General features: G+C 38.8%; 1 protein-coding gene across 3 annotated transcripts in view; it reads left to right on the forward strand.

Moving 5' to 3' along the window:
• AOPEP (aminopeptidase O (putative)) overlaps nucleotides 1–27,771 on the forward strand; it is a 186,609-nt gene that overhangs the window by 95,211 nt on the left and 63,627 nt on the right. For all 3 annotated transcript variants that reach the window (XM_066338814.1, XM_066338816.1, XM_066338815.1), the window contains exons 11-12: nucleotides 16,889–16,951; nucleotides 17,594–17,677. In XM_066338814.1, coding sequence (XP_066194911.1) covers nucleotides 16,889–16,951; nucleotides 17,594–17,677 — 147 coding nt within the window. The remainder of the gene's footprint in view (nucleotides 1–16,888; nucleotides 16,952–17,593; nucleotides 17,678–27,771) is intronic.

Genomic DNA, 27,771 nt, shown 5'->3' on the forward strand with positions numbered 1-27,771 from the left:
GGGGTGTTTCTGTGTTTTTATTTCCATGTTTTGGTGGATTTTGGACAGGAAATTAATGTCATTCAGTGAGTATAAAGAAAATTCACCTCAGGTGGTTCATTTACAGCATTAGCTATCAAGGTGATTTCAAGAATTTTCTTCCGTGTTTATATTCAAATCTATCCCCTGTATGCAACTGGCACTCTTTAAAATTCAGCAACCAAACGGTCACTTAAAACCAGAGTTGTTAGCCCACCCCTTAGTGCACTATCTTCACAAAAGTGTGAAGAAGTGTCCTAGTTTACAGACACTGTAAGGGTACAAAAACTATGCAAAATATGCATAAGGGTAAATATTTTCCACTCCCCAGACTGCTGAAGCAATTTTACCATCTTCCTTGCAGTACAGGAATCTTGTATTCTTTACATTTTGTATTCCTTATGGTCATACATCATATCACTGTCTAACTGAAGATCCTGTATTCCTTTACTTGTGCTTTGTTACATTTGCCATTCCAAGTTCTCCAACTCTGTCCAGGGAGTTGCAGCTATATAGGTATAGATGATATAGATATACACATGTACCTCTTTATATCTGCAGCTTAAAACTATTGAACTGTTTCACTCTTGGAAAAGTTATCTGGTCTTTTATAAATACTGGGCTAGTTTCCAGGCTCAGGTATATACCAGCAGTAATCAAGAACAACTTGATGCAAGGGAGTCATAATTAAAGTCAGAATTTGACTTGCTGCCATGAAAAAATAATTCTTCATGCCAATTAATATTTCCAATTTTTTATTTTCTAAAGCATTAAAGATGAATGTTTTGAAAAAGAAAAGTGTGGTTATAACCTGGCCAATTCTTTCTTACACGGAAGAGTGCCACTGCGCAATGGTTGGTTTCAGGCTTGCTGAGCAGGGTTTTCTCACAGACAAAACAATAAGGAATATAAAAGATGAAAATAAAGCATTTCTCAAATACAAGTTTTCATGAGGGTTTTTTCCTGGGGATATGTCATGGTAGTGTTAAATAAGATGACGCATATTGCATGGTTGAAAATATCTTTTATCAAATCATGCAACCTTCAGTATGTACTTCTGTCTCAGCAGTGACTCACTGGGGGATTATAGCAACTTTTCATCATGTGCAGATAGTAGTGAGTTAATACCACTAACTTTAGACACTGAGTTAAGCTGTCATGGAGTAGAATCAGAAGAACCAAATAGATTCACAACAGGAAAACACCCATGAAATCACTTCATGATTTCATACCTGCTCATGATTATTTGTTTTCCTAAGTACAGTTCTATTGTTTATTTCAGTGTATGCAGTATTTAATTAGAAATTAAGGCTAAAAGGCCTTTTGCTTCTTTAGGAAGATTTTCTCAGCTCTGCAAAAAACTTGTCTTTGTCTTATATAAGAGCCCAGTTACTCTTACTGATTTTTTTATTCTATCCTAGGTAATTAACCTTTTTAAAATTAACTTAAATCTCTTTTGAATTCTGTTGTACACTGTTTGACAAGTAGATCAATAAACATTAGGTAGTTTCTGCATTGCATGAACTTCTAAATTCAGTATTTCTTTAACTCATTCCAGTTTTCACCTCTTGTGCTTTTGAAACAGCACATGCTATTATTCACGGTTACATTTCTTATATTGATTATTTCTTGCCTGTGTATTTCAGCTGGTATCTTGTGTAATGAAAATTATATTCTCCACATTCACTCTCCAATTAAAAAAAAAAAAAAAAAAAAAAAAAGCTGGGGGATGGGAAGAAAATAAGAAGAGTGGTTGGCCTTCTCCTTCATGATTTTTAGTTTCCGATACATCCTACACTGTAACCTACAAGTCTCAGTATCATAGAATGAGTCAGGTTGAAAAGGACCACAAGGAGTCAGCTGATGTAACTTCCCTACTCAAGCAGGGTCATCCTAGAGCACCTAGAGCATCCTAGAGCATTCCACAGGATTGCATCCAGGTGTTCTTGAGTATCTCTGGTGAGAGAGACTACAGCCTTTCTGGGCAGCCAGTTCCAGTGTTTGGTCACCCACATAATAAATTTCTTCCTCATGTTCAGGTGGAACTTCCCGTGCATCTGTTTCTGCCCATTGCCTCTTCTGCTATTGCTTGCCACCACCAAGCAGAGCCTGGCTCCATCCTCTTGACATCTTCTCTTCAGATACTCACAAATGTTTATGAGGTCCCCTCTTGGTCATCTTTTCTCGAGGCTGAACAGGCCCAGCTCCCTCAGCCTTTCCTCATAAGTGAGGTGTTGCAGTTCCCTACTCACCTTCTTAGCCCTCCTCTGGACCTGCTCCAGGAACTCCATGTCTCTCTTTTCCTGAGGAACCCAGAACTGGACAAAGCACTCCAGATGTCACTTACCTGGGATGAGTAGAGGGGCAGGATCACCTCCCCTGACCTTCTGGCAATGTTCTTACAAATGCAGTCCAGGACACCATTTGCCTTCATGGCCACCACGACACACTGCTGGCTTATGGACAGCTTGTTGTCCACCAGGACCCCAGGTTCTTTGCAGAGCTGCTTTCCAGTAGGTTGATCGTCTGAGATTATTCCACCTCAGGTGTAATAGCACTTGAATTTGCAGACCCTGAATTTGCCTTACTGACTTTCAGATGATTTATCTCTGCTTATCTCTCCACCCTGTTGAGGCCCTTCTGAAGGGCTACACAGTCCTCTGGGGTATTGGCCACTGCTCCCAGCTTTGTGCTGTCAATGACCTGATGAGGAGGCATCTGTCCCTTGTGTGAGTCACTGCTGAACAAGTTGAACAGCACTGGGTCCAGTATTGACTCTTGGGGGACACCCCTAAGTGACAGACTCCCAACGAGACTCTGTGACAACAAACACAACCCTCTGGGATCTGCCATTCAGCCACTTCTCAGTCCACCTCACTGTCCACTCGTGTAGTTTGCACTTCCTGACCTTGCTGGCGAGGTTATTATGGCAGATGGTGTCTAAAGCCTTGTTGACATCCAGGTAGACAACATCCACCACTCTTCCCTCATCCATCCAGTAGTTGTCCCATCACAGAAAGCAATCAGGTTGCTTAGGCATGATTTTCCCTGTATCATGTGATCAAATAGCTTCCAGCTTTAGGATAAACACTCTCACAATTACGAAAAATTCGAAGAGGTGATCGCACTGCTGTATCTGACTCCTAGTCCCGTCTGTTATTTTATCCTCCTATTAAAGTTTAATTCTCATCCACTGTTCCACCTTAAACAGTATTTCCTTATTAAGGTTGGAATTGCCAACAGGCATTTCAGCATATGTACAGCTCTTAGTGTATGTTGTGAGACTACTACACCATGTTTTCTAATCTTGAATGAACAATGGAGTACAGCTTCCAGCAGTTACAGCAGTAAAAAATTTGCCATTTGTTTTTTGTCAATTCTTTTCTCCTGTCTAATTCTTATCTCCTATCTGCACTGCTTTTTGTGCCTGTGATAAAGCAGGCACAGTTTACTGTCCATATACTAATGGACTTACTTGTCCATTAAATCATCAACATGTCTGGAAATATACAGTCAAAAGAAATCTTCTAGTGGTGAATAGTATTTGGTTTGTTAATAGGTTTGTTAATAGTATTTCTGGTTTTGTTTGTAAATGGTGAACTCTTGAATTTGAGCAACCTGGTCTAGTGGAATATGTCCCTACCCATGGCAAGTGAATTAGAACTATATACTCTTTAAGGTCCCTTTCAATCCACACCATTCTGTGATTCCATGATTGTCCTATTTGAAAAAGAAATGGATTGCAAAGGAAACTCATGGCAAAACTATTAAAAATTTTGAACTGAAATGTAATTTTTGAAGGGTTCTATATCAATAAAGTAGAGTACTTCTGTGGTTTTATAAATCTTAGGAGGATGTTACAGCAGCAGTTCAAGTACTTAATATGATTTCTGATAAAGCGGCATGTTGTTAAGGAGGGCCCTGGCTTTTGCCCCAGTTACAAGCTTTGTAGATTTCCTTAACAAAAGAACAGGGGAAGGGATAGCTCTACAGGAAAATGCTTCACAGGGTAGCAGTTATGGTCAGTATCTAACAAACCAACCACATTGAAATATTTTTTTAAAGAATGCTCCTGCTAAACTCTTGAATTATCTTTAGCAGTTGTTTACCTAGGTTTACAGAGGGTAGTAGAACATTTTTCTTGCATTAAAATCACTCTTATTGGATCAGAATGTAAATTAAAGTTATGGATTGTTACCACGTGCTCTTTCTTGTTATTGTTAGTTATGCCTTATCATGCAGTTTTTCTTTGTGGATGTACATAATAACTATATATTGGTAGATGGCAATATTGGAACCAAGTGCACAAGTGAAATGCTCTTATTTTTTGAGATACAGTAAATTAGTGGGGATTGGCAGTGAGAATAATCTGTTAAGTCAAAATCTCATTCAAACATAAATGATTTGGAGAAAAAACAGGAAAGAGATATAATTTTATTCTGTACTTAATAGAGTTTAGTTGTGAATCTGTTAGATTAGTTCCAAAACTGGTGTTAAATATTAGTCCCAAGAACAAAATGTTGCTGTTTAAATACTGAAGTTTGAGGCTTACTCCTTGATTAGTTTTTTATCTGAAGGTAGAGATTTTGGTGTGTATTTTACTATGAGTGGAGAAAATCTAACTGATTCAGTTGATGGTTGAATTCTATTTGAGAAATAATCTGAAGAATGCATAGCAGCTACTGTAAGATATGTACTTGCTTTTGTACAAGGAAACAACAGTTTGAATAATAGGCACTTCCCCTCAAGAAAACTGGTTTGTTTGTTTTTCATTTTTTTTTATGTTATAAAGGTTGCAGATTGGAAGGGGAAATTATCTTTCAAAAGTTTTAAAAAATTTAATTGAGTGTAGGTCAACAATATAAATTACTTAATATCTTCTGTAATGATAACAAGCACAATAAGAAAGTTTTTGAATATGAATTACCAGTGCTGAGGTTTTTCTGAAATTATCAGTTGTACTGACAACATTGCATCCCATTTTCTTAGAAGAAGTGATTTAGGAAAATACAAAAATGTAAGGAAACAATATGTATGGTACTACAGCATGCATAAAAGTCAGACGAATCACGAAGATAAACAAAGAGAGACTTTGTCTTTATGTTCTTGACTCTTTGAAAAAATGCTTCAGATAAAGATCAACCACCTGAAAGTTCTTCTAGATAGATCATAGTATAGAGAGAACTTGGTATTTTGTTTGTAACAAGCTATCAAAAAAGTTGTAAGTTCAGTTATTATTTAAATTGATTCTCTGTTGATTTAAAGAAGGTTATTGGCATAAAATGGCCTTGTAATTTACTTAGCCATTCCTATAAATTGCCCTTAAGATATGCTAAATGATATATATGTAAAGATATGCTAAATTATATAAATTATGTACACAACAGTGGTGTATTTTTGTTTCTAGAACACCTTGAAAAGTTCAAGAAAATTGCTTTTATTAAAAAAATACATCATTAAAGGTCAGTAAAGACCCAAATTTATTACAGAACTCTTCAAGAGTTTCAGGCATGGTTTAGTCTTGTTATAATTTTAGAAGATTTGATGTAGGTTTCTTCTGCATTGAATAGAATTGCTGATTTAGAGAAAAACAAAGACATTCAAGATCTGAGTAGCATTGTTACACAGTATTGTGTGATCACATTCTAAAACTGGTTAACATGCCACCTCAGGTTAGATGCTCACTTGGTGTCTAGGCTGAATGTAGATAATAATTTTTAAAATTTAGACTTGAAAGCATTGACCATAACATTTTAGTACCTCTGTTGTTCTAATTTCTAAGAGTGAAGTTTGAAACACAGTTTTAGGAATCTCCAATAATTGAATAATTATGAAAAAAATGCTTTTGAAATTCTCAGCTGGAACCATGAGTCTGCATTAAGGGTGAGAAGGATGCTTTACTGTTTTTAGTTTAATGAAACACTGGCTTGCCTTTCCAGTTAAAAGCCAAGTTTTCACAAGTGTCCTTCTGTTTTTCTTCAGGCTACCTTTCAGTCTCATGCAGCTCAGAGGTAAAGTACTTGTGGTAGTATAGTAAATCTTTACAAATTCAAGAAGATGAAGTGTATTTGAAACAAGTACTCCATTTCTGAAATAATTGTGGACTGGATTCCATGTGTTTGTTCATTAAAATCTCTCTTCAGTTTAATAAATCTCAAGTAGTCATTTTCATTCCCTTTTTCTGTTAACTGCACTGCTTAACACAAAAGCTGTGTTATGTGCAAAAGGACTGAGCTTATCCATTCTAGAAAGGAGGTATGTTTGGTATTTAAAGAACAATAACAGTTTGCTGCCTGGCTGATCAATGCTGGATCAAGTTCACGTTCCCAAGTTCCCATGCTCCCACCTACATACTCAGGAGATGGAAACATAGTAAACAGAGGGAGGACAGGCCTCTTTTACACAGAAATGTTGAACTTAGACTTGCCTAATAAGGACAAAGCTGGGCTTGCATAATGATAAACATAGGTTTTAATTATTGCTTGTAAATACATCAGAAGAAAAGCACAGAAGTTAGGACCAATTAGCCTCCTCATTGTTTTCTTTACTCAATGGAAACAAACCATAAAGATTTAAAATATTTTTCATGCTACATTGCCAGAAAAATTTTTTGTATTAGTGTATAATTAGGAAAGAGTAGCCTTTGAGATACCTGAAACCCCTCCAGTTTCAGATTCCTTGTAAGTAATTTTAGTAAATTGGAACCAGGTTATGAAATAAGAAGTCATCAAATACTACTCTAGGAAACAATATTTGAGATCTTTTTAGTTCAGGAAGATAAAGAATTGGGCCAGAAATTGAGGTAAAAATCTTATGTGACAGGAAAAAGTTGCTGTATATCCTCCAGAGTGGTCTATGGTTTTTAAAAACACACACATTTTACTCCCTGGAAATTTTCCCTAGGCATTTAAAAAACCTGTTTGTGACTGTAAGGAGTGAATACATGGGCAAGATGGATTGCAACGCATACTCTGTATCTGAATCCATGCAGCCCTCTGTGTAGTGACCTAAAAAACTGTGACCTGTGGATTCATGTGTAGTGACTCAGTCAGAAACTCAGTCTCATCCTGAGGGTTCAGATGCTGCTGCTATATTTCCAGCTGTCTAGACTTGAAAATGAAAGTTCTTGGTTTTGAGCCCTATGCTTTTTTTCAGACACTGCAGAAATGCTGAGTTACTGAATACTTCTTGAGAGGAGATGGTAACTAAGTTTGTGTAACAGTCTTCATCCCATCTCCACCATCTTCCACACAAGTTGGCAGGAGTAATGTTGAGGTATTTCGAGTTTATGTTTCCTTATCTCCTTTTGACTTAGCGATGCTTTAGAGTCAAACTGAAGGCACAGATGTTGATCACTTTCTCTTTAATCATGGAAAAGAAGTGATTTTTCTAAAACTTATTCCATATCCATAAAGAAGGAATGCTCTATCTATTCTGTCTACTCCCTTCTAAGGTCAAAGAGGAATTTAAATGCTGAAATGAGACTGTCTGGAGAAAGATAGCTAGTTTCAAAAAGTCTGTTGGCTGACAGAGCTAGTATATGTCATGGTTCAGTTTATGGTTAGCTGTCCTTAACATATGGGTTAGCAGTATATAATTGCCAGAGGACTAGACAGCTTTTGTTTTGAATAGTAAACAAAAACTAGTAAAGCTGTCAGAAGTATTTTTGATTGTTTCAATGGATCAGTAAAACTCAAATTTCAATACATCTGGAAAGTGTATTTTATTTCTCCCACGAGAAATTCAACAACAAGTGAGGTTCTATCAAGTAACATCCTGGTCTTAGCCACAAACTCTCCCACTCCCAGCTACTGCAAAAAATTATCTCTTTTTTGGCTGAAACTAGGACATTATCCACCCATTATTCTTTACCATTTACATCATGCCCAGATCCTACACCTTCCAACTACATACGTACAAGTGCAGGTATCATTTCCGTAATCAAGACCCATTCCTCCAGGTTGTTTATTGAGTTCATGTAGTCCATAATTCTGGATTCTGTCCATCCTAGATGTCTTCCAGGGCAGGAGAGCTGGTGTACTGTTGGGGTTGCAGTCTGCATCAGAAGCTCACGACTGCTGAAGCATTGTCCATGGTAGTTCTGGCATACACTGCAGTGTCATTCAGCAACTAATATTATACAATTCAACATTACAGACTCTTCTCACCTCAAACTCAAATCCCCTTGAGGTACACATCACATTTCTTGGTCCCTCTGCATTACCCACCAAGGGGGCTTGGGTCCAGGAGCAAAAATAATCCCAAGGATGAGTTTACCTTCGTTTGAGGCAGGACTAATCCAAACTGTATTCCCTACAACTTTTCTTGTATGAATTTTGGGGGCTTTATCCCGTTCTACAGTACATGGGGGTTTTGGTTGGGCAGGGACAGATCTACTGGTAGAGCCTGGGGTGTTAACTAACCCAGGCAGCCTTAGATAAATGTAGAGCCTGATAGCTAAGAAGATCCCACCACATTGCTTTCAATGTGTTTTTTAACAGTCCATTGTACTGTTCGATCTTCCCAGAATCTAGTGTGAGTGATAGGGAATATGATACAGCCACTTAATACTCTGTTCCCTGGCCTGGTTGTCTAGGAGGTTGTTTTGGAATAGAGTCCTGTTTTCTGTCTCTGTTCTTTCAGGGGTGGCAGGTTGCCACAGGACTTGCTTTCCAAGGCCCAGGATGGTGTTCCAGGCAGTGGTGGGAGGCACAGGATACTTCTCCAGCTATCCAGTGCACATAGCACTTGCCCTGGCAGGCCTTCCCTTATTGCTGCTTGACCATTGTCTACCATACCACAGAGGCTTTACTTGGCCTGCTGGATCCCAGCACATGTTTCACGGTTATGGATAACCTGGGATATCGAGTCCATGGCTAAGCCCATCCCTAGGTCACAAGCCCATCTGGGTGTTGCATCTCCTTCCTGATGACTAGAGGTGTCATGGGCCCACCGGACCAAAAATAATTCACCCTTATGTTGCCAGTACAGACCCTCCTGAGGTGTTTAATCTTGGCAGCTCAATCCACCCGTCCCTGGTTGCAATATTCTTCAGCAGCCCAACTCTTGGGCACACGTGCATCTCACCATCTACCTTTACAGCCAACTTCTCTATCCAGGCAATGACATCTTGCCTCAGTTCAGCAGCTTGGGTGGGTTTGTCTCTGCACTTTCAATTGGTCTTTTTCAGTCATTCCAGCCACCTCCACAGAGCACTTGACATCATCCATGAGTCAGTGGACAGATACAGTGCTGGCCACTTCTCTCATTCAGTGATGTCTAAAGCCAGCTGGGCAGCTTTAGCTCTGCAACATGAGCAGAGCCTTGCCCCTCAGTTACTTCTGGGACTCTCTGTGCAGGGCTCCATACAGCTGCTTTCCATTTTCGATGTATCCCTACAATATGGCAGGAACTGCCAGTGAAGGAAGTGTATCACTTTTCATTTTCAGGTAGCTGGCTGTATGGTGGGAGCTCCTCAGCAAATGTCAGCTTTTCCACCTCCAGTGATGATGGTCTGAAATTTTTGCCTTCAGGATAGTTAGTGATTAATTCCAAGATGCCTGGGTGTCTTGGGGTTCAAAAGCTTGTTGTTCAGGATTCACTTGAAGTAATTTTTCTTCTGTGTCACATGATAGAGAGGGTTTACAATCTGACTGCAGTCAGGCAGATATGTCTTCCAAAAGCTCTCAGCGCCTAGGGTTTCCTTTTTGGTGGTCAGTGACTGGTTTAAGACAGTTTAAGGGGAACACTCTAAAATGAGTTAGTTACTCAATCCCTTTTCACCGATAAGGAGAAATAAATATGAGTAGTTGTTACAAGTGAAAAAATAATAATTTACTAAAAAACTGAAATAGCAACAGGAAATAAAACTCCACAGTTACAGTCACTAGTTAAAAATAGTTTTATAGTTACAAAATTGGTGAAATCTCATGGACTCTTTGGCAACAGGGAGAAACTCAAATTGGAGGCATATCCCCTTCCCCAGAACAGCACCAGGCATGGCTGGAAACAGGGCAGATGGTGGCCGACCTCCCCACCTTGGGGGGCAGGCAGCTGCTCCGTTGGCAAATGCAGCCGGCAAACTGGCAGCTGGAACTCGGCTAGGGTGTAGGACTCGTGGGGGGCCTTGGCCTTCCTGTTGGCAGCAGACGGCAGTGCAGCTGGCTGGAGTGCCTCGCACTGTGCCTTTCTGCCTCAGCCAGGCACTGCTGGTGGGCTGGGGTGGCTGCACCGTGTGGGGCTGCTCTGCTCCTCTGCGCCTGCAGCCAGGTGTTGCAAAATTCACTCTGAAAGAGTTTTTGATTGTGAAATGCAACCTCTTGAGTTGCTACTGTTGCAAATAGAGGCGAGAAAAAGCTAAAAGGCAAGCCAATTGGCCAGAGAGGAGCAAGAGAGAGACTCTGCCTGAGTACCTTGAGTTTTAAAGGTCCTGGGACAACCCCAGCCCTGCCATTCTGTTTGCAGCCACAGGATCTTATAGAGACAGTAATGATTTCTGGGCACAGAGAGGTATGGAATACAGTAACATTTTGGGTTACGCGGGACAGAGACATAGCTGCTACTTCACTAACCATGTCTGTTGGACTCTAGGATGTCCACCTTGCCATTTTACTCCTAAATACTGAATTTTCTGGGCAGATCATTTGACCTTACTTTGCTTTATGGCAAAACTAGCCTTCAGAAGGACTTGAGTTATCATCTCCCCTTTCTCAAAAACTTCCTCTTCTGTGTTGCCCCATACTGTGATGCCATCAGTGTACTGCAAATGTTCTGCAGCCTCACCCTTTTTCAGTGCAGCCTGGATCAATCCGTGGCAAATAGTGGGGCTGTGTTTCTGTGCCTGAGTCAATTCCAAGTTCACACCCCTCCAGCTGAAAATGAACTGTGGCATGACTAAACCTCTGCTGCTAAAGGAATGGAGAAAAACACATTAGCCGTGTCCGTGGTAGCACCACTTTGCTGCCTTGGACTCCAGACCATACTGAAGCTCCAGCACATCCAGCACAGAAGTGCTCAGAGGTGGTGTGGCTTCATTCAGGTCATGACAGTCCACTGCCAGTTTCCATTCTCCACTGAACTTACACACTGGCCATATAGGGCTGTTAAAGGGTGACTGAGACTTGCTGACCACTCCCTGGGTCTCTAGCTCACAAATCATCATGGGTGGGGACCACAGGGTCCCAGCTGGTGCAGTTTCACTGACAGTGCAGTGATGTGGTAGCAATCAGTACCTGTTGTTCTTTGACCCTCAGCAGAAGGGTCCTCTGAGAGACCAGGCAAGGTATTCAGCTGTCCAATTTGCTCTGTCTCCACAGCAGCTATCCCAAAAATCTAACAATAACCTTTTAGGTCCTTGAAATACCCTCTCCTGAGGTAATCTGTGCCAGATCCTTGCAGCTTCTGGACCAGTCACAGTGGGGTGGTTTTGACATTCATTCCCAGCCAGGCTCACTCCAGCTTTCAGTAGTCAATTGTTGGGATTCCCTTGTCACCCCAGAAATAGAGATGGATTCTACTCCTACATATCTTGATGGCATCAGGGTACACTGTGCTCTGCTGCCATACCTTTGCATGTCTGATGTGCCAGGGCATGGGATCCACACAGTCCAATAGATCTGATTGTTCCTTTCCTCTACTTTGCTGGAGTCAGGGCCCCTCTAGTTCTCATCATGGCATTCATGCTCACTTCTTGAAAATACAAAGTGAGGTCCCTTCAAGAGGACAGAAGTTACATCAGCCCTTCTGTTCTCTCTAGGGAGGACTTGCGCATTGGTAACTGGAGTGGCATTTATCCTTGAAGAATTTCCTGTAGTATCTGTTCCTCCTTTCAGCTCAGTACCCATGCTGTGGAGGTGCAGATGAGGGGTTTCCATCCCACTTCCTCATGTCCTCTTTGAGGGGATTCAGGTAAAACCACAGGTTACCTCATGGTGTGTACTCACTCTCTCAAGCTGGGAGGTGCTTCCTGCCAATAGCGGAGACTCTGTTCTCATACTAGTGAGGCATGGGACATTTCCTCTCTAACTTGCTTGAGACACCTGCATAGTAGTGAGAGCACCTGGTGAAATCAGGAGGGGAATTTTGGAAAAAAGAGCATTTTAGCACACCCTGAAAATATTTTCATATTCTAGACAATATAATTTAATATGATGCATAATTATTTATCTTACATGTTATGTAAGATTATTTTAGTAATAAGCTGATTATTTAGAGATCCCGTGGTCATGTGGTCAGAGATATTTTCTTTGTCAGATGATGAATCTGATCATACAACTAAATAAGTGGTTACAGTGACTTATCATCTACCTAGAAGCCATCTTCACAAAGCAGAGTTGCCTATGTGGATATGAAAGAAATATTTGCATAACCACTTTGAAAAAATATTCCTGCCACAATATATAAAATTCTTGTTGCAGTGTACTGAAAGTACATTCTTATAGTTATTGTTCCAACAAGTTTTTGTCTCTTGGAGGTAGAGATCCTCTCTTTCAGGAGGAACAAGTTTGACTTTAACAGAATTTCTCTGGAGGGATGTTACATTGAAAAATACCAGACACACCATGCTGATCTGAAAAGAGTGTGTTTATACCAGCATAGCAACTCTCAGAGGAATTACAAGATTTAAATTTATGATATCAATATAAATTGGCATCTTTCCTAAAAAATGGATAGTGTCAGAAAGACTTGATTTTTCATTTCAGTAGATAAAGCTGTGTGCATGAAGACTGAACAAATCCAACTGGAGAACTTGCTGTTCTAACAGGAGCACATTCTGGGCTGGATTTCTTTTTCAGTAATTTTTATGTCATGCTGGTGCTGGTATACTGTTTCTTGCAATGTGGATGCACCATCCATCTTGTCATTTTCAGATGTTGCCCACTGCCTCCTTAGTCTCTCTGCGAAGTCCTGGTAGCAATAGTATTTTGGAATCCTTGCATTTGTTTTCCAGTCAAATGCTTCAAGCCATACTTAATCATGTAGTGAACTACCGGATAAGATATTTTTCTGTATTTTCATTTTCTGAACCTTTTTATGAAAGAAGCCACACTTTTCCTGCTATTTTCAGGTCACACAGATTATTCTAAGGGCACATTGTATTCTTAGTTTACAAGTAAGCTAATTTTTTAATTTAAACTATTGTACTTCTTTCCTCCTTTTTATTCCCTTTTAAATCATACTTTTCTGATGTCACAGTGATGATGGCATTAGCCTGAGAAGGTAGCCTGTGACATTCTAGTATAATAGAATGAAACTGGCAGGGGGAATTGTATTTTGTTTTTCATTCAATGGGAATGTGTAGAAAGGTACAAAAGTGCAATTTGTATACTGGTGAAGTTAGCTATATCTTGTAGGAGAAAATTACTTCTCTGTGTAGTTGCTGGTGTCCATGCAGATCTGAATATATAAAGGTCGAGGTGTATGTGGGATGTAAAATTCAGTAATTGAGGTTCCAGAAATAAGAGGTTGGAAAATGACTTGACTGCATTAGTTGACAATTTCCTCTACTTTGCAGGAGCTCTTCTGAAGTTCATTTACAGTAAAGATTTTTATTCCTGCATTTTCCATTTTTTCTTTTTGCCTTGCAGCATCTGAGGACTGTTGAAAAGCCAACAAAATGGTATCAATTCAGTGTGCACCTTACATAAAACTACCTTCTTAGTTTATCAGTACTGGTTGGTTTTGCATAAGAGTAGCACAGAGGAGCTGAAGTTATAGGCAACCTATGCAAAGGACAAGTTCATGATTATAGTTTTTCACTGAGTTGTGAAATACCATTAGTAGCCATCACAGCCAGAATAATTTAAAAAACAGTTCCTGTTTCAATGTAAAATGAAAGAGTTGCTTGCTGCAAAAATGTTCTCTTGTTTTCTAGGCTGTGTGTGATTCTCCGTGTTCATTGTATACTCAGGATCTGGTCTGGCTTGAGTAAGAACTGATGTAAATCACTGGCTATGTCCAGGATATTTGTTCTATATTCACCCAAGTCAGAGAAAGTGCTACCTTCCCCCCCCCACCAGTTTTTCAAAATACAGTTCTATTTAATTGTGCTGCTGAAAGAATGAGGGATCCTAATATGTTGCTTGTTCCTCATCCTAACTGTTGCATAGCACAGATCCATTAGCAGTCACTGAAAAATAGTCTTCCCAAGTAAAGAAGGACATGCAGGACAGACTAATCTCTAAATTTGTATTGTGAAGGACTTCAAGTATGACAGCCAGTGTCATGTGGACAGCAAATAGGACTGCTGATGGAGGGTAATGCAGTCATTCCCGTTTTAAATTTGGTGTAACATCACCCTTTTATCTGCTCTAAGTAAACTTTTCAAGTATGGAGGAATACAGTAGGAGACAGAATGTTCTTAAAACATCTTTCATCCTCTCTCTTTTTCTGCCTTGTTTCTCCTCTTTCACAACTCCCCTTTTCTTTTCATCTTCCTGCACTTTCCCACTCCCAGCAAAAGTTCCTGCTCTGATTACAAACTAAATCTTATTGACACATCAATAAACAGAGACAAGAGTTGACTGATAAGAGACTGCCAGTGTGCTGTGACGGGCACTTGTTAGCCCCCCCTATTTCTGCCACTGCTTTTTATCTTCTGCAGGATATCCGTATTGGCAAGTTGGCTCTTACCTTACCCTGCAGTGCGATCATCTTAAGAGTAGGTGAATGTTCAAGTTAGGTTATGCACAGCGGTCAGCACCAGGGAATCCCAGATGTTGGCTCCACAAGATACATTACCATACAAAATCAGTAACAATTCCTCTTGAATTTTCTTCTCTTCTGTGCAGCTACTCACAAGAAAACAGGAGCCTCCTCTGAGTTTGAACACACTGTATGTTTGTGTGTTTATGGATTTTCATCCCAAACCAGCCTCAGGGTCTGTAGGTCTGAAAATCAATGTCTCTTGTAACCTTTTCCCCCTTAGTTTTCCCTAAACATTTGACAGGAAAGGAAGTGCAATTCTTTGAAGGACTTAAAGTATAAATATGTTTCATTGTTTCTTTGGTCCAGTGTTTCCCATAACTACTGTGGGAATGCGCAGTCTAATCTGTTAACTGATCCAAGGAAATATTGTTTAAGTAGTTGCATTAATTTGTGTTTGTCATTAACATGATTTTTTGTTCATTCCCTTTGAACTATGTTCTGTTCATCTTTCTTCATTTAAATATACTCCATTCAAGAGTCAATTTGTAGGCACTTTCAGAATTACCATTTAGTAGAAAAATTTATTGTAGCTTTACAAAACAAAGATATGTTGTTTATACTAGTTTCAAGTAGACCTGTTTTAAGTGTGAAATAAAAAACTACAGTAAGATTTTCTATTGTGATATGTCTGTTAAAAAGTTCTTTGTTTAATGCTTCATGGTGAAGTTGTTTCTATTTAAAGAATTGAGTTTGATCTTGGCTTTGATCTAAAGCTTTTGATCTTGAAAGAAGGATGTTGTGGCAATAAAATAAAAAGGCTAGGAGAATTCTTTTTTCAAGTGATAAAGGATATACTCAAGATTTAATACACACTCATTGGATCTACCTTTATTTACTTAAATCTGTTTACGAAGTACATCTAATTCCATATATTGAGAGTTTGCCTACACACATGCTTTGACATGCCCTTTTCTTTTGCTAGAGCACTGATTTCCTTTTGAAGCTTTCAGGGAATATAGCAATATATAGTATAAGAGTATAAATAATTTTGTAAAGAGTATGAATAACTTTTAAAATACTGACAATATTTTAGTAACAGTATTTTAACTATGACAAGTATGATGCACTCTGTCCTTTACTGCCTCTTGTTTTTTAGATATAAACACAAAATCAGTCTATAAAATCCTGACTTAGGAATTAATAATATTTGGATTTTGCATGGTTGACATAATTTTAGAATCTCCCATGCTGGAAATCGAATATCCTCTTCTGCGGATGCAAGAACACCTGATGAAGTCCCATGCCTAAATTTAATCACCTGCTTGCAGCATCTTGCTTAATAAATAAAGCCTTTAGCCGATGCCTTGATAAAGGGCTTGCTGTGGTGCAGTATGCCTACAAAGCTGCTTTTGATCTTGCTTTTAAGATGCATTTCATTACCTCTCCAAGATAGTTTAGTAGTCGGATTCTGGAGGTGAGAGCAAGTTCCAAGGCCAATGTTGAAGCAGTTAGTGGTGATCATGCTTTCTTGAACTATCCTCATCAGGCATTCCTCTGTCCGAAAAGACCTGTGACAGAGCATGTTTATAGTAAGGTTCATAGGAAAACTTCCATACTAAAGGTCTCGAAGAGAGAGCGTTAATTAGGGTGCAAACCGTGTGGAGCATGGATGTGGAGGGCATCAATAGCCCTCCCGTCGGCGACGCCATGGAAGGGAGCGCGGCTTGGCGGCAGCACGGCCAGTGGCCGGGCCGGGCTCCGCACCCGCGCGGCGGGACCGAACGGAACCGAGCCGGGCCGGTCCGCGGCCGCCTCCCCGGCGCCGTCTCAGGCGCGGTGCCATGGCCGGGGCGCCCTGCAGCCGGCGGGCCCTGACGTCTTTAAGGCAGGCTCCTCCTCTCCGCGAGGCTCCGGGGGCCGGGGCGCGGGGGCGGAGGACCCCGCGGAGGTGTTTCATTTCCTACCGCGGGCTGCGCCGTGCCGGGGCCGAGCGCGGGAAGGGCGGCGTGGCGTGGGGACGGGGCGGGGCGGGGCGGGGCGGGGCGGGGCGGACAGGACAGGACAGGACAGGACAGGACAGGACAGGACAGGAGCGGGCGCGGCTCCAGCGGCCGGCCACGGGCGGAGCTGGCTTCCCCCGCGCCTCGGGGCCCCGCAGAGCGGAGCGCATCGCCGGTCCTCCGCGGGCAGTCCCGCCTCACCGTGTGCTTTCTCCCCCGTGTAGCCCCTGCTGGAGGAGGGAGAGACGTGGAAGGAGTGTCCGCTCGTCCAGCAAGTGAACGGCGAGGTGAGGAGGAAACCCTTCACAGCTGTTACCTTGCACCCGCTTCCTCCCCTTGCACATCTGCTCCTGGAGTTTTCTACCTGACACACCGTCCCCACTCTGCCACGCTTTTGCTTTAAGAAAGAATTGCTTTCGTACTAAGAATAAAAATATTAGTATGGGGAAGAAAAAAAAAAAAGAAAACCCCACCAAGTGTTACTACCTTATTAAATAATAACAAGCACGCCATCCAGATTTGGCGTTGGTAGTCTGGAATAGTATTCGAGTGGGGTGGCTGGAAATAAATCTCTTACTTAAAATAGAAGGCGTAAAGGAGAAATCGCAGAGGTTTTCCCCACGAGTTTTTCATACTGCTATGGTAACTTCTCATTTGGCAATCTGGTCTGATATCAAAACGTTCTTTGTGCAAAACCCCTTAAACCAAAAGCTCTAAGATGAAGAACATCATCCCACACTTTGATCATGTACAGGTAATAGCCAAGTTACCTCAAACCACATCACTTTAGAGAGGAAAAGTGCTTTTTCCTTTCTGGTGAAGCACTGAAAAAGTTTTCTTGAGTATCTTTATAGCTTTTTACTAATGCCGAGTAACTACAATCAGGTTGCATCTTCTACCTAAAAAAGTACCACGATTTTGAACTCCAGGTCACAAAATGGATTCAGACAAACCGGAGGATCAGAAAAAGCAGCAAAAAGAAAATGAAGCAGGATGAAGTTGTTTTCCCGCAGGTAAGCAATCATGATGTCAGTTTGTGTAATGGGACAAAGGGCAGAAGATCCAAAATGCTTTCTGGTTATGCCTTCCTAAGCTTGGTAGAGATATTACTTAGTGTCTTCGACAAGATGACAGTAAGTGGATGTAACAAATAAGGTTTCAGAGTCACTATGTAGTTACAATGGCAAGAAATTAAAAACCTTTTTAGACATCTATATTTAGAAGACAAAATTTTCATGTATTTGTACTTAACTGGGACATTCTCAGAAAGAAAGAGAAGGGTGTTTTCATCAGAGAAATACAGCCCTTGAGAGCTTTTGACAGAATGTGAAGCACTATTTTCAGATACTGGTAGGTGAGGGACAGTTTTCATGATAGATATTGGGACAACAAAAGATGTGATGTGGATGTTGAAACAAACAACTGTTGTTGTTGATTCTCCATTCTAAGAGTGAATTTGAAAATCATCCATTTGTAGCATAGATTTCAGTTAATGAAAATGTGATGATTATTTTAAAAATTACTACAGAGAATTTAAAAACCTGAGTACAACCAAATTTAAACTGTTTTTAAACTAGTGAGTTTTGATTAATCTATTGTGAAAGACCTGTTCTATAAGGTTGAGTTGACTATTTAAATTGCGATGTGAAAAGTTAAGTAGTTAGCTGATGCTAAATAGTTGTCTTCTGTCCCTTGAGGGAGAAAAAGGTGAATAAATATGCACTTCCAAATGCATCATCAGAACTGTGATTTCTTTTTTGCTTGTTTTGGTTTTGAAAACAAATTTATGATTGTATTTTAAAGCTCTTGTTACTTCTAAAGGATAGAAACAGCGCTGTGTTGGTTTGCTGTTTCAACAGTGCTTCTAAAGTGCATAATGAATCATTGCTGTCTCTGTAGCCAAATTCTTCCCGATAGCATGACTGCCAGCTCCTGCAATATGTTGCCTTAGTATGGGCATTGCAAGTATGTGACAAATGTCCACAAAGTGCATTGTTGTGGGTGGATGATTTATCAGTTCCATGGTTAGAAAAAACTGCCAAATAGCATCTTTTAATTAATGACCTTTATTTTGTAACTGGAATGCATCACTTAGGAAAGATGTTCTGTGTTGTTATGCTTTAGAATAGTGAGATCTAAATAGAGATACCATAGACTGTTTCACCATTTCTGTTTATATTTCTGTATGTGAATGTGTGTTTGCATGTATGTGTACCATTTGTATTTACAATCTTCTTATGCTAAGATGAAGAAGATTTTGTAAGATAAAAATTGGATTGCCTTGGAAAATTGTGAGCAAAATGAATTGAAATTAGAAGTAAGCAGAAACCAGACTGTGCATTTTGAAGCAATTTTTAAATGGTGCAGAGTAGGTCCTCTGTTACATCTGAACAGGTTTAAAAGTTTATAACAGCCTTATGCTGTTATACCAGTCCTAGTTTCTTTTTATAGGAGAAGGCTTCATTAGTGCAAAATCCCTTTGTACTGATAAAACTCTTTTTCTGTTGAGGATTTTGTTCTCCAAGTGTTCTCCAAGTTTGTGAGAGAGAACTGCGGCATGGACCTGGCAGTGATAGAAATGCAAAACCTGATGTGTAACCATAAGATGTACTCATTGTTTTTTCTAAAAGTAATTCTAGAGCAAAGTCTGTGAGGAGACATATGAACTAAAAATGAAGTCAAGCATAATCATGGTCTTCTAATATCTATAAATATTAATAATTCATGGAGATCCGGTGCAGATTCACAGCACTGCATTTGCAAGGTACTTAACCACATGGGAAGGAAGAGGCCTAACAATAATCTTATATTTGATAGTAGACCACTGACAATTCACTGAGATTGAAATTCTTTATGTTGGCTAGAAGTTTGGCCAATGCAATGGTCACTTTTTCAATACAGTTACAGGTAAGGGAATAGAAGATAAAAAGAGTGAGGGACCTCCCTGGTGTTAGCAGAGCTTTATTGTTTGGTTTCAGGCTTGGTAGCACTAGGTTTCCAACCCTGACTTACCAGTGCAATTCTTACTCTAGCAGAGCTTTATTGCTTGGTTTCAGGCTTGGTAGCACTAGGTTTCCAACCCTGACTTACCAGTGCAATTCTTACTCACTGTAGGTGGTGCTAACCCCTGTTCCATGAGAATTCTTGATTTTTAGTTGTCTGCTTGTAGAAGAAATGACAATATACAGAAGTTAAACTGACATTATACGGAAGTTAAAGTATCTTCAGAAATAAACAAGAGAATAAGAAAGAGAAAAGCACGTAATGGAAAAGTAAAGCTACCTTGAGGAAAGCAGAGAAGTAGAAATAAAGATGTGGAGTGAGAAGAGGGAGGTGAGAAGGCAAGCAATAATAAAAGTCAGAGAGTTGGTAGCAGCCCATATTACAACTGTGATTAAAATAAGGCTACTAATGTATTTTGCTACACCTAGAAAACTGAGCTTTACTTTCATCTTGCTTATCCTTGCTTATCCAAAACGAGAACCAGCTTCTTGAATGTAGCTTCTAAACTTTCAAAACAAGCACAAACTTTTAATCAGTGGCTTCTAAATTTCCATCTGCATGTGCTGTCAAATTTTCCTCTAAGCTTTTATGTGCCTGTGCTGTCCAGTTTATTATTTTTCTCCTTTGTGATAGGAAGTCCAGTTTCCAATACAAGGTGGATGACTTTGCTATACTGAGTCACTGCCAAGTCAAAGCAACTGCATCCAAGTACAAAATCTAGGACAGAAAGATAACTATATGGAATAAGCGAAACAGAATGGTGAAGGAAAGGTTGCTGACAACTACCAAGGTATTGCTTCTTGAAAAAAGTTGCTTTCCAGACAGCTGAGTTTGTAGGAACTGACTTTATATACACTTACACATATTCAAGAAACATTTGAGGATATCATGTGCTGGATAAAGCTGTGTGACTGTAGTGGTAACTGGTGCTCAAGAAGAACCAGTGGGGAAGCTTCTGTAGAAAGGTGTGGTGCTGCTTTCTAGTGTGGATCCACACAGTGGATTACAGCAGTGGAACAGAATTGATGGGTGAGAAAGACTTCTAGCCGAATAGCTGAGGGTTTTTTGGGGGGGATTGTGGTTTAAGCTTTTTTGAATTTCTAACTTTCTTTGCTGTTCTGTCTCTGAAACTCCTTATATTTTCTTAACACCTTTTATGCTGATTTTTTCTTTTCTACTTCTTTTTCATACCTCTTGTCTGTCCCTGTCTTCTTTTGACTCATTTGGTCACCTTTGGTACTGTTCAGTCCTTTCTGTCCACTTTCAGTCTCCCTATCTATTTGAAAGAAATGGAAAAACAAGTTGAAAAATTAAAAAAACAAAAAGTTACTTTTTGCTCACCATGTTTTCTGTTTATTGTGCTCTGTAGCTGCTCTTCTTACAATATGCGTACACGTACATAAATTTAAACACATTCACCCTCAGCATTTCAACTTTTGTTCTCCTTTATATTCTTGTACTTTTTTTTAGTCCTCATTTAATACTACACTATCTCTTCATGTTGTCATTTATCTACTCAGCAAATTTAGCAGTCAATATGTGTATCAATACAAGAACAGAATGCTGTTCTTGTGTGAAATTTAGAGAAGGTGTATCAGAGTGGATAAGAATTACTTGGTTAAAATAAGCATTGTTTTATAATGAAGAGTATAAGAGAACTGTTAGGTAGTGGTGTTATGATGATGACGTTTGTTTGAATAGTTGACTGTCTCTGCGTGAAAGAAAAGATTCCATTATTCTATCTGTGTTAGGCAGAAGAAAATAATCTTCTAGTCTAGTCAGACTAGTGGAATTGTGGCATGTGATCTGTATCTACTGTGGAGAAACATATTTTCATTAGACGACGAATTCACTTTTACATGATGTTCAGTGTCAAAACATAAAAGCTGATTTGAAAATGTTCCAGTGGTATAAAGTGTTATCAGATGAGATAACAAGGATACACAGGATTTAGGAAAAACACTGAAATAAGCATGTGTATATAAATATTCACTCTAGTAAAGGAAACTGTTTCCTGCACATGATCAAAATTGCATTTGACTGTTTCAGCTTAATTTGATGGTATACTAAAACTTCAGGGAGTGATTCAACTTTTCCAGAATAATTTTTGCTGCTTTGTCAGAAATACTGTTTTCTTTTGTTTAAGGTTTGTGTACTAATTTTACTAGCAATGTGACTTTGAATTTTTTCCTTTTGGTTGTTGCTGTTGATCCTTTGTGTCACTCCAGAGGTTTAAAATTGTCAGTATTTAAGCTCTGTTAATAACCTGAGCAAAAATGACTTTGTTGATACATCTTTTAAGTTTCTAATAAAAAATAAAAAACAAAAACCCAAACCAGTTGTGATATATATGACTGATGCTAAATGCTGTCTTTGCTCTTTAATAATCAATTCATCAGCATAAATGAAACACAAGAAACAAATCCTTTAATTCTCTAAAACGCGTTGTTATACTGCACATAGAAAATATTTTGAAGTCTCATAAAAATACTGATAAAAAAATACCATACGGTATAAAAGAGTTTTTAGTTAAATAGAATATTTATTCAGGATGGTGTGCTTCTGCTAATTCAGGTAATGACTATTAACATATAATGCATAAAAAATACATTAAATCTTTAACTGGCATGTAATATTGTTTGGCAAAATGAGTATTTTTATTTGAATCTACCAAACTAAGGATCAAAGCAAAGATCAAATCTGAAATAATCTCTTGAGTTTGTGCAGTGCATAACAGCAAAAAGAAACATGGTGAAAAGTCCTAAATTGTTATTCAGAGGTGCTTCAGTGGTGTTATTTGCTGTATCAAATTCTATTAATTTCACAGAACTTTCTAGGAACCTTGTAAACTAGCCTTTGCTGATTACAGAAAACAGTTCATTCCTTTCTCATTCAGAAATTTGAGTGGAAAATTTTTCCCAGCTCATGTTCAAGATCTAATTGGTATTATATGTTGTTAAGCTGTCTGAGAAATAGATACTGTAATTTAAAAACATTTTTTATGAGTACATAAGAATATAATTTCAGGCCATTGGAACTAAGCAATTTTAGTATTTAGTTCTCTGTCCCCAAAAGAATATTTGTATTTGTGAAATGTTTGGAAACTTTTTAATTGTGATGTTCCAAAGAACTCTTTGTTTTTAAAGATAGTGCTGCTTCAGAATTCACCTAAGAAACATTTAAAAGAACATGAAAATACTGTGTCTGTGTGTTTAAAAAAAAGTGAAATTTTTTGTTTAGTAATTTTTTTTAATAGCCCACTTCTGACCTCAGGATTAGCTGTATCTTATTTCCAGTAGTAGTATGCCAGGATCATCGTTTTCTTTTCAATAGCACCCGTCTCTCTTAGCAAGGAATTGTTGTATTGCATTTCATATGGAGCCTCCAAGATAGATACTAAGTTGTCAAAGAGTGAATGGTCTCATTAGGCCACATTAAGGCCATGTTTTTAGATCAATGAAGCAACTTATCTCCACGCATGTGCTAACTCTTCTGCTCCCTTTCTGACTCTGAATTAATTAAATTAGGAATTAAGGTTCCCAATTAAATTAGGAGATCCTAGGCCAGCATGGTTATGTGCTGAAATAGTTTAAAGTTCACAGATATTTATGTCACTGTCAATTATAGTTGTCCAAGCAAGTAACCATCCTGCGCAATGATAGATTTAAGGCCACTTGTTGTAAAACACGAGGTTTGTGCAGAAAGGCAGAAAAAAAAGCGGTTTTAGTTGAACGGTTTATTGCTTTTGATTTGTAGGAAGAATTAGTTACACATTTGTGATGGAGCACTGTTTGGCTATGAGTCTCACTGGAGACATTTTAAGAAGGTGATGTTTGTGTGTGTTATCATATGATGCTGTCTAGAACTACATTACTGGGATTGACTACCACTGCTAACTTGTTCAGTCTGCTGTTGTTTCTAGTTATAAAGCCCTTTTTTTGGTGGTTGAAACATGATGATTCATACCTTGGCTTAATAAAAAGAAGGTTTGTCTTTAATAAAACAGGAAATGGAAAATGTGAGAACAGTTTTATTCTTTCCAAAATAGAGAAAAAACAAAAAGCATTTGATTGTTTTTAGTGCTTCTCAAGTGTGTGCCCCCACCAGTGATTACACAGTGAATTCTGAGTGGTGATATAGTGAGTTCTGGGAGCAGAGAGAAGGCCGTCCCTTTCAGGGCAGTTGCAACTGGAGCAGCATACCACATTTGGAAAAAAGTGGTGCACTGCACTCAAACACTGCATACGTTTTTTCCTACAGATTTTTCCTATGGATTTTTTATTAGCTGAGAATATACAGTTGTGCATGCCAGGTGAATAATCTACTTGATTTACATGTCCCCAGGTTCTTCTTGATGTGATTGACTATAATGACTCCTAAGGAGGCTTATTGGTCTGCTAGCTCGAATGTGTGCTTTCAGTTTTACATGTGTTTTATTTCAGTCTTATATTTATTGCACATTGTCAGAAATAGGCATAACTATTTTTTGATGACTGGTCTTAGCTATTGTCCTCATTGTATGTGTATTTTCAGTTTGGGTTATGTTCACATGCTGTATAGTAAAAGCACATGTGTAGTAGTCTGTAAATTCAGACATTGATTTTTAAAGAAATGTACGAGCACAGAAGGTGAAGGCTAGGCCTTTTGCAAAGCCTGTTAAAAAGATTTTGGTAGTTCTCAATTTGGTTTTTCATGGCCACAGTACTAAAAATAGTTATGGGTACAACTTAAAATACTGTCATTCTCTCCTTCCCCTAGAGTCCCTTAAGAAGCTCTTTTAGAGGAGGAAGGTAGCTTGCAGTTGAAAGCAAATGCATTCTTTGTTGCTTTAACTAAATGGACAGGATTAAATTCTTACAGGTGCGTAAATTGTACTGTACTCATTTGGTCTGTGCTGCATATATTTTCTTGTGTTCCTTTTCATGTGTGCACAAACCAAGTGACTGATCACAATTGTCTAACTTACTTCATCAGATGCTTCACATGCAAGTTTGTGGAACTTATACCAACACTTGAAACTGGACTTCTTTATAACATTACCATGTGTGCATATATATACACACACACATATATATATAATTAAATTTCCATAGTTTTGATTTAAAAATTATTGCCAATGACAATTTGCTTAATTAACAAGTGGTGTGTGTTTGTTGGTGGTTTTTTTTGTTTTGGTTTGGTTTTTTGTCCTCCTGTGCTGGAGCTTGAAATGATTTTTCAAGAAAAGCTTTTACTTTTATCTGGAAAATTTGCTGCTAAGAAAGAAGCTTAGGCAGTTATGTTGCTCTGGATATATTTTTCCCTTTTCTTCCTTAAATTTAGGCATCCATTGGGCATTTTCAGTTAAAGCTGTTAGAGCTCTACATCAACCATATTCCTTTAAGAGATGCTGTGGAGAATGCCCATAAAAAAGCAATGCAGATATGTCAGCTCCATCATTTTTTGTAATCCTAACAGATGTGTAAGGAGGAAGACGATATGACTGTCGCAATCACAGGAACCATTTTTGTTGCCACTTTGAGTCTATGAGATGGTTTGGTCATGAGACGCGAGTTCCTTGTTGAAATTGGATTTTGATTACTTTTGATACTTAAAAAAAATATTGCTTTGAGTTTATGACTATATTCTACAAACTCTTCAGTCTGCATGCTCTGAAAGTGCTGGACACAATGTAATGAGTTTGTCTTAAGTTGGATTCCTTCTTCATAACAGAAATGCCTGAGAAAAAAGGGGTCTTAGGACTTAGCATGGAACACTGATGAGGGTTTCATGTTCTCTTATTCATATTTCAAAAGAAAATGAAACTCAGCAAGAGAGTGTTAAATGTTTCCATGCCCTAGCTCCTGTTTACTTCAAAGAAAAAATGTCATCTGTAGTGCCAGTTATGCAGTAAGTATAGTTGTCTTGTTTTTGTTTAACTCGATTTCTCTGTGTTTTGGCTGTACTTCTGACAAACATGGTGAAACTATTAATATACTAAAATGCTTTGTTGAACCAGGCCTTAGTCATTCATCCTCAAGATTTACTTTCCAAGTTATCACTTCCTCATCAAAGATGAGATTTGATTTCTCCTAATGCCCAGAGGTTTTTTTACTGGGTTTACTGGGTTGTCAGTGTTTTAAATATATCTATTTATCTGTATATCTAAATCTTACAGCATAGAGGACACCTTTGGGAGAGGGCACATAATGTTTGAGGAAAAATAACTGTTGAATCAAGTTGTTCAAAGCTTGGTTTTCTTTTATGTCCTGCAATTTCTTCTCTCCTCTTTTGCTTGTTAGAGACTGCTTGTTACAGCAGAAATAGGTTCCCTTCTGAGTATATGCCACTTTGTACAAGATGGAATTCTTAGCTTATTACCCAAATTTACCTTCATTGTGGCTTCATAAATATGACCTATTTTTTGACAGCACATGTTACTCTTGAGTAAACCTGCTAGGTTTTCAAATGCTTCCAGAAGGAAGTTAAGAAATTTGAATTTTATCTGTTGTGGAATACAAGCAACACATGTGTTCATGTTTAGGACAAGTGATTGCATGGAGGGTTTGGGTAGCCAGGGAAAGTGATTTCAGCTTACCTGGTTTTATAGATGGGAATATGTCAAAGGAAGGTGCATTTTGAATCTCTTCATAGTCAATATAATTAATGTACCATACTTATATTTTAATACCCACCCTTATTTTGAAACATCTGTAAACATTTGCTCTTATTTGAAAAACTGCTATGCTTATTTATCAGTACAGGAGAGGTATACCTGACAACAAAATGTTCGTCTGTACTATATGCATTGCTCCTAATAACAGCAGCTCAGAGTTGCATGAAAGAAACTGAGACATTCAAGATACCTCAAAAGATACCACCTAGTAGTGTGAAGGTAGTTTTTCTGCAACTCATTGTTTACAAAATGTCTTCTAGTAAACAAGTGCCAAGTACTTTTATATAGGGACCTCATTACCATTGTGTCAGATACCTCAAAAACACATAACATCTCTAAAAATTCTGTCCTTCACAAATGAAATAAGAATGTTTATCTTGATTTTACAGATCATAGTCCAAAGCATGGAGATAATAGATGGCTTGTCTGCAGATACCTAAGAAAGTTGGGCATGGCAAGGAGATGAAGTCATGTTTTGTTGCCCAACACAAAGGGCTGTCTATATTATAGATAAGAATTGAGCAACGCGTTTTTCCATGAAGCAGTTAGTCCTCTCTGCACCAAAATCCATACAGGTTGATGATATTTTAGCCTGCAGCATAGAGCAGAGCAGAGCGCAGAACAGATCCGTCACAGCTAGGGCTGTGGCTTCACTTCCCTAGTATGAAAGGCCCAGAGCATATAGCAGTGTAATTGAAACGATGATCTTGAGCATGGGAGGATTCATCTTACCAATACTTATATTGTAATAGAACACACTTTCTAGTAATGAATTTCAGCTGTAGTGATTTTAGATTATAGGTATCAGTATAGGTGTTGGCTTTGAGTCTATTTGAAATAATAATAATTTAATGTACAACTATTTAGCTTTTCATCTTTGACTCAATGTATGTATGTAGCCTGTAACGTTTAATGCAAAGGGAGAATAATTAATAAAAGCTTGGGGTTTTTCGGTGCAAAAATTTCTGATTGTAAAACTTCCAGGCATAGTGTGATAAGGTGTTGGAGGGCACGATAACAGCCAGAAGTCAGAAAAGTGCCTGTGTGTTGTGTCTTCACAGCACAGAAAGAGGTATGATGGCACGTCTGTTCCTGTTTTATTAGCTTGGAGGTAGTACAGAGTTGGAACCTATGATGAAGCATACATAGCCCTTTGCTATAGAGGTGTATTTATTCTAGTGATGTGTGCTGCTTCACAACTAACATGAGACAGAAATGCAGAGTTCAATGTCTTGTATGAATGTCTTGTGTAACTATCCAGCCTTCTGCTATAAAGTAGCATGTGAGTAAATATTTAATGAGTTATATTTAATAGAAGATACCTGGCCAGACTATCAGATTCTCTTTTGCTTCATCATGAAGAGGATTTTTTCTGCAAACAACTCGTTTTGTACTTACAGAGGTGTTTCATATCTTGCACTTGTTTCTAATCAGTTAAAGCCTGTGAAT

This window comes from Sylvia atricapilla, chromosome Z (assembly GCF_009819655.1).
Source record: "Sylvia atricapilla isolate bSylAtr1 chromosome Z, bSylAtr1.pri, whole genome shotgun sequence".
Classification (NCBI taxonomy): domain Eukaryota; kingdom Metazoa; phylum Chordata; class Aves; order Passeriformes; family Sylviidae; genus Sylvia; species Sylvia atricapilla.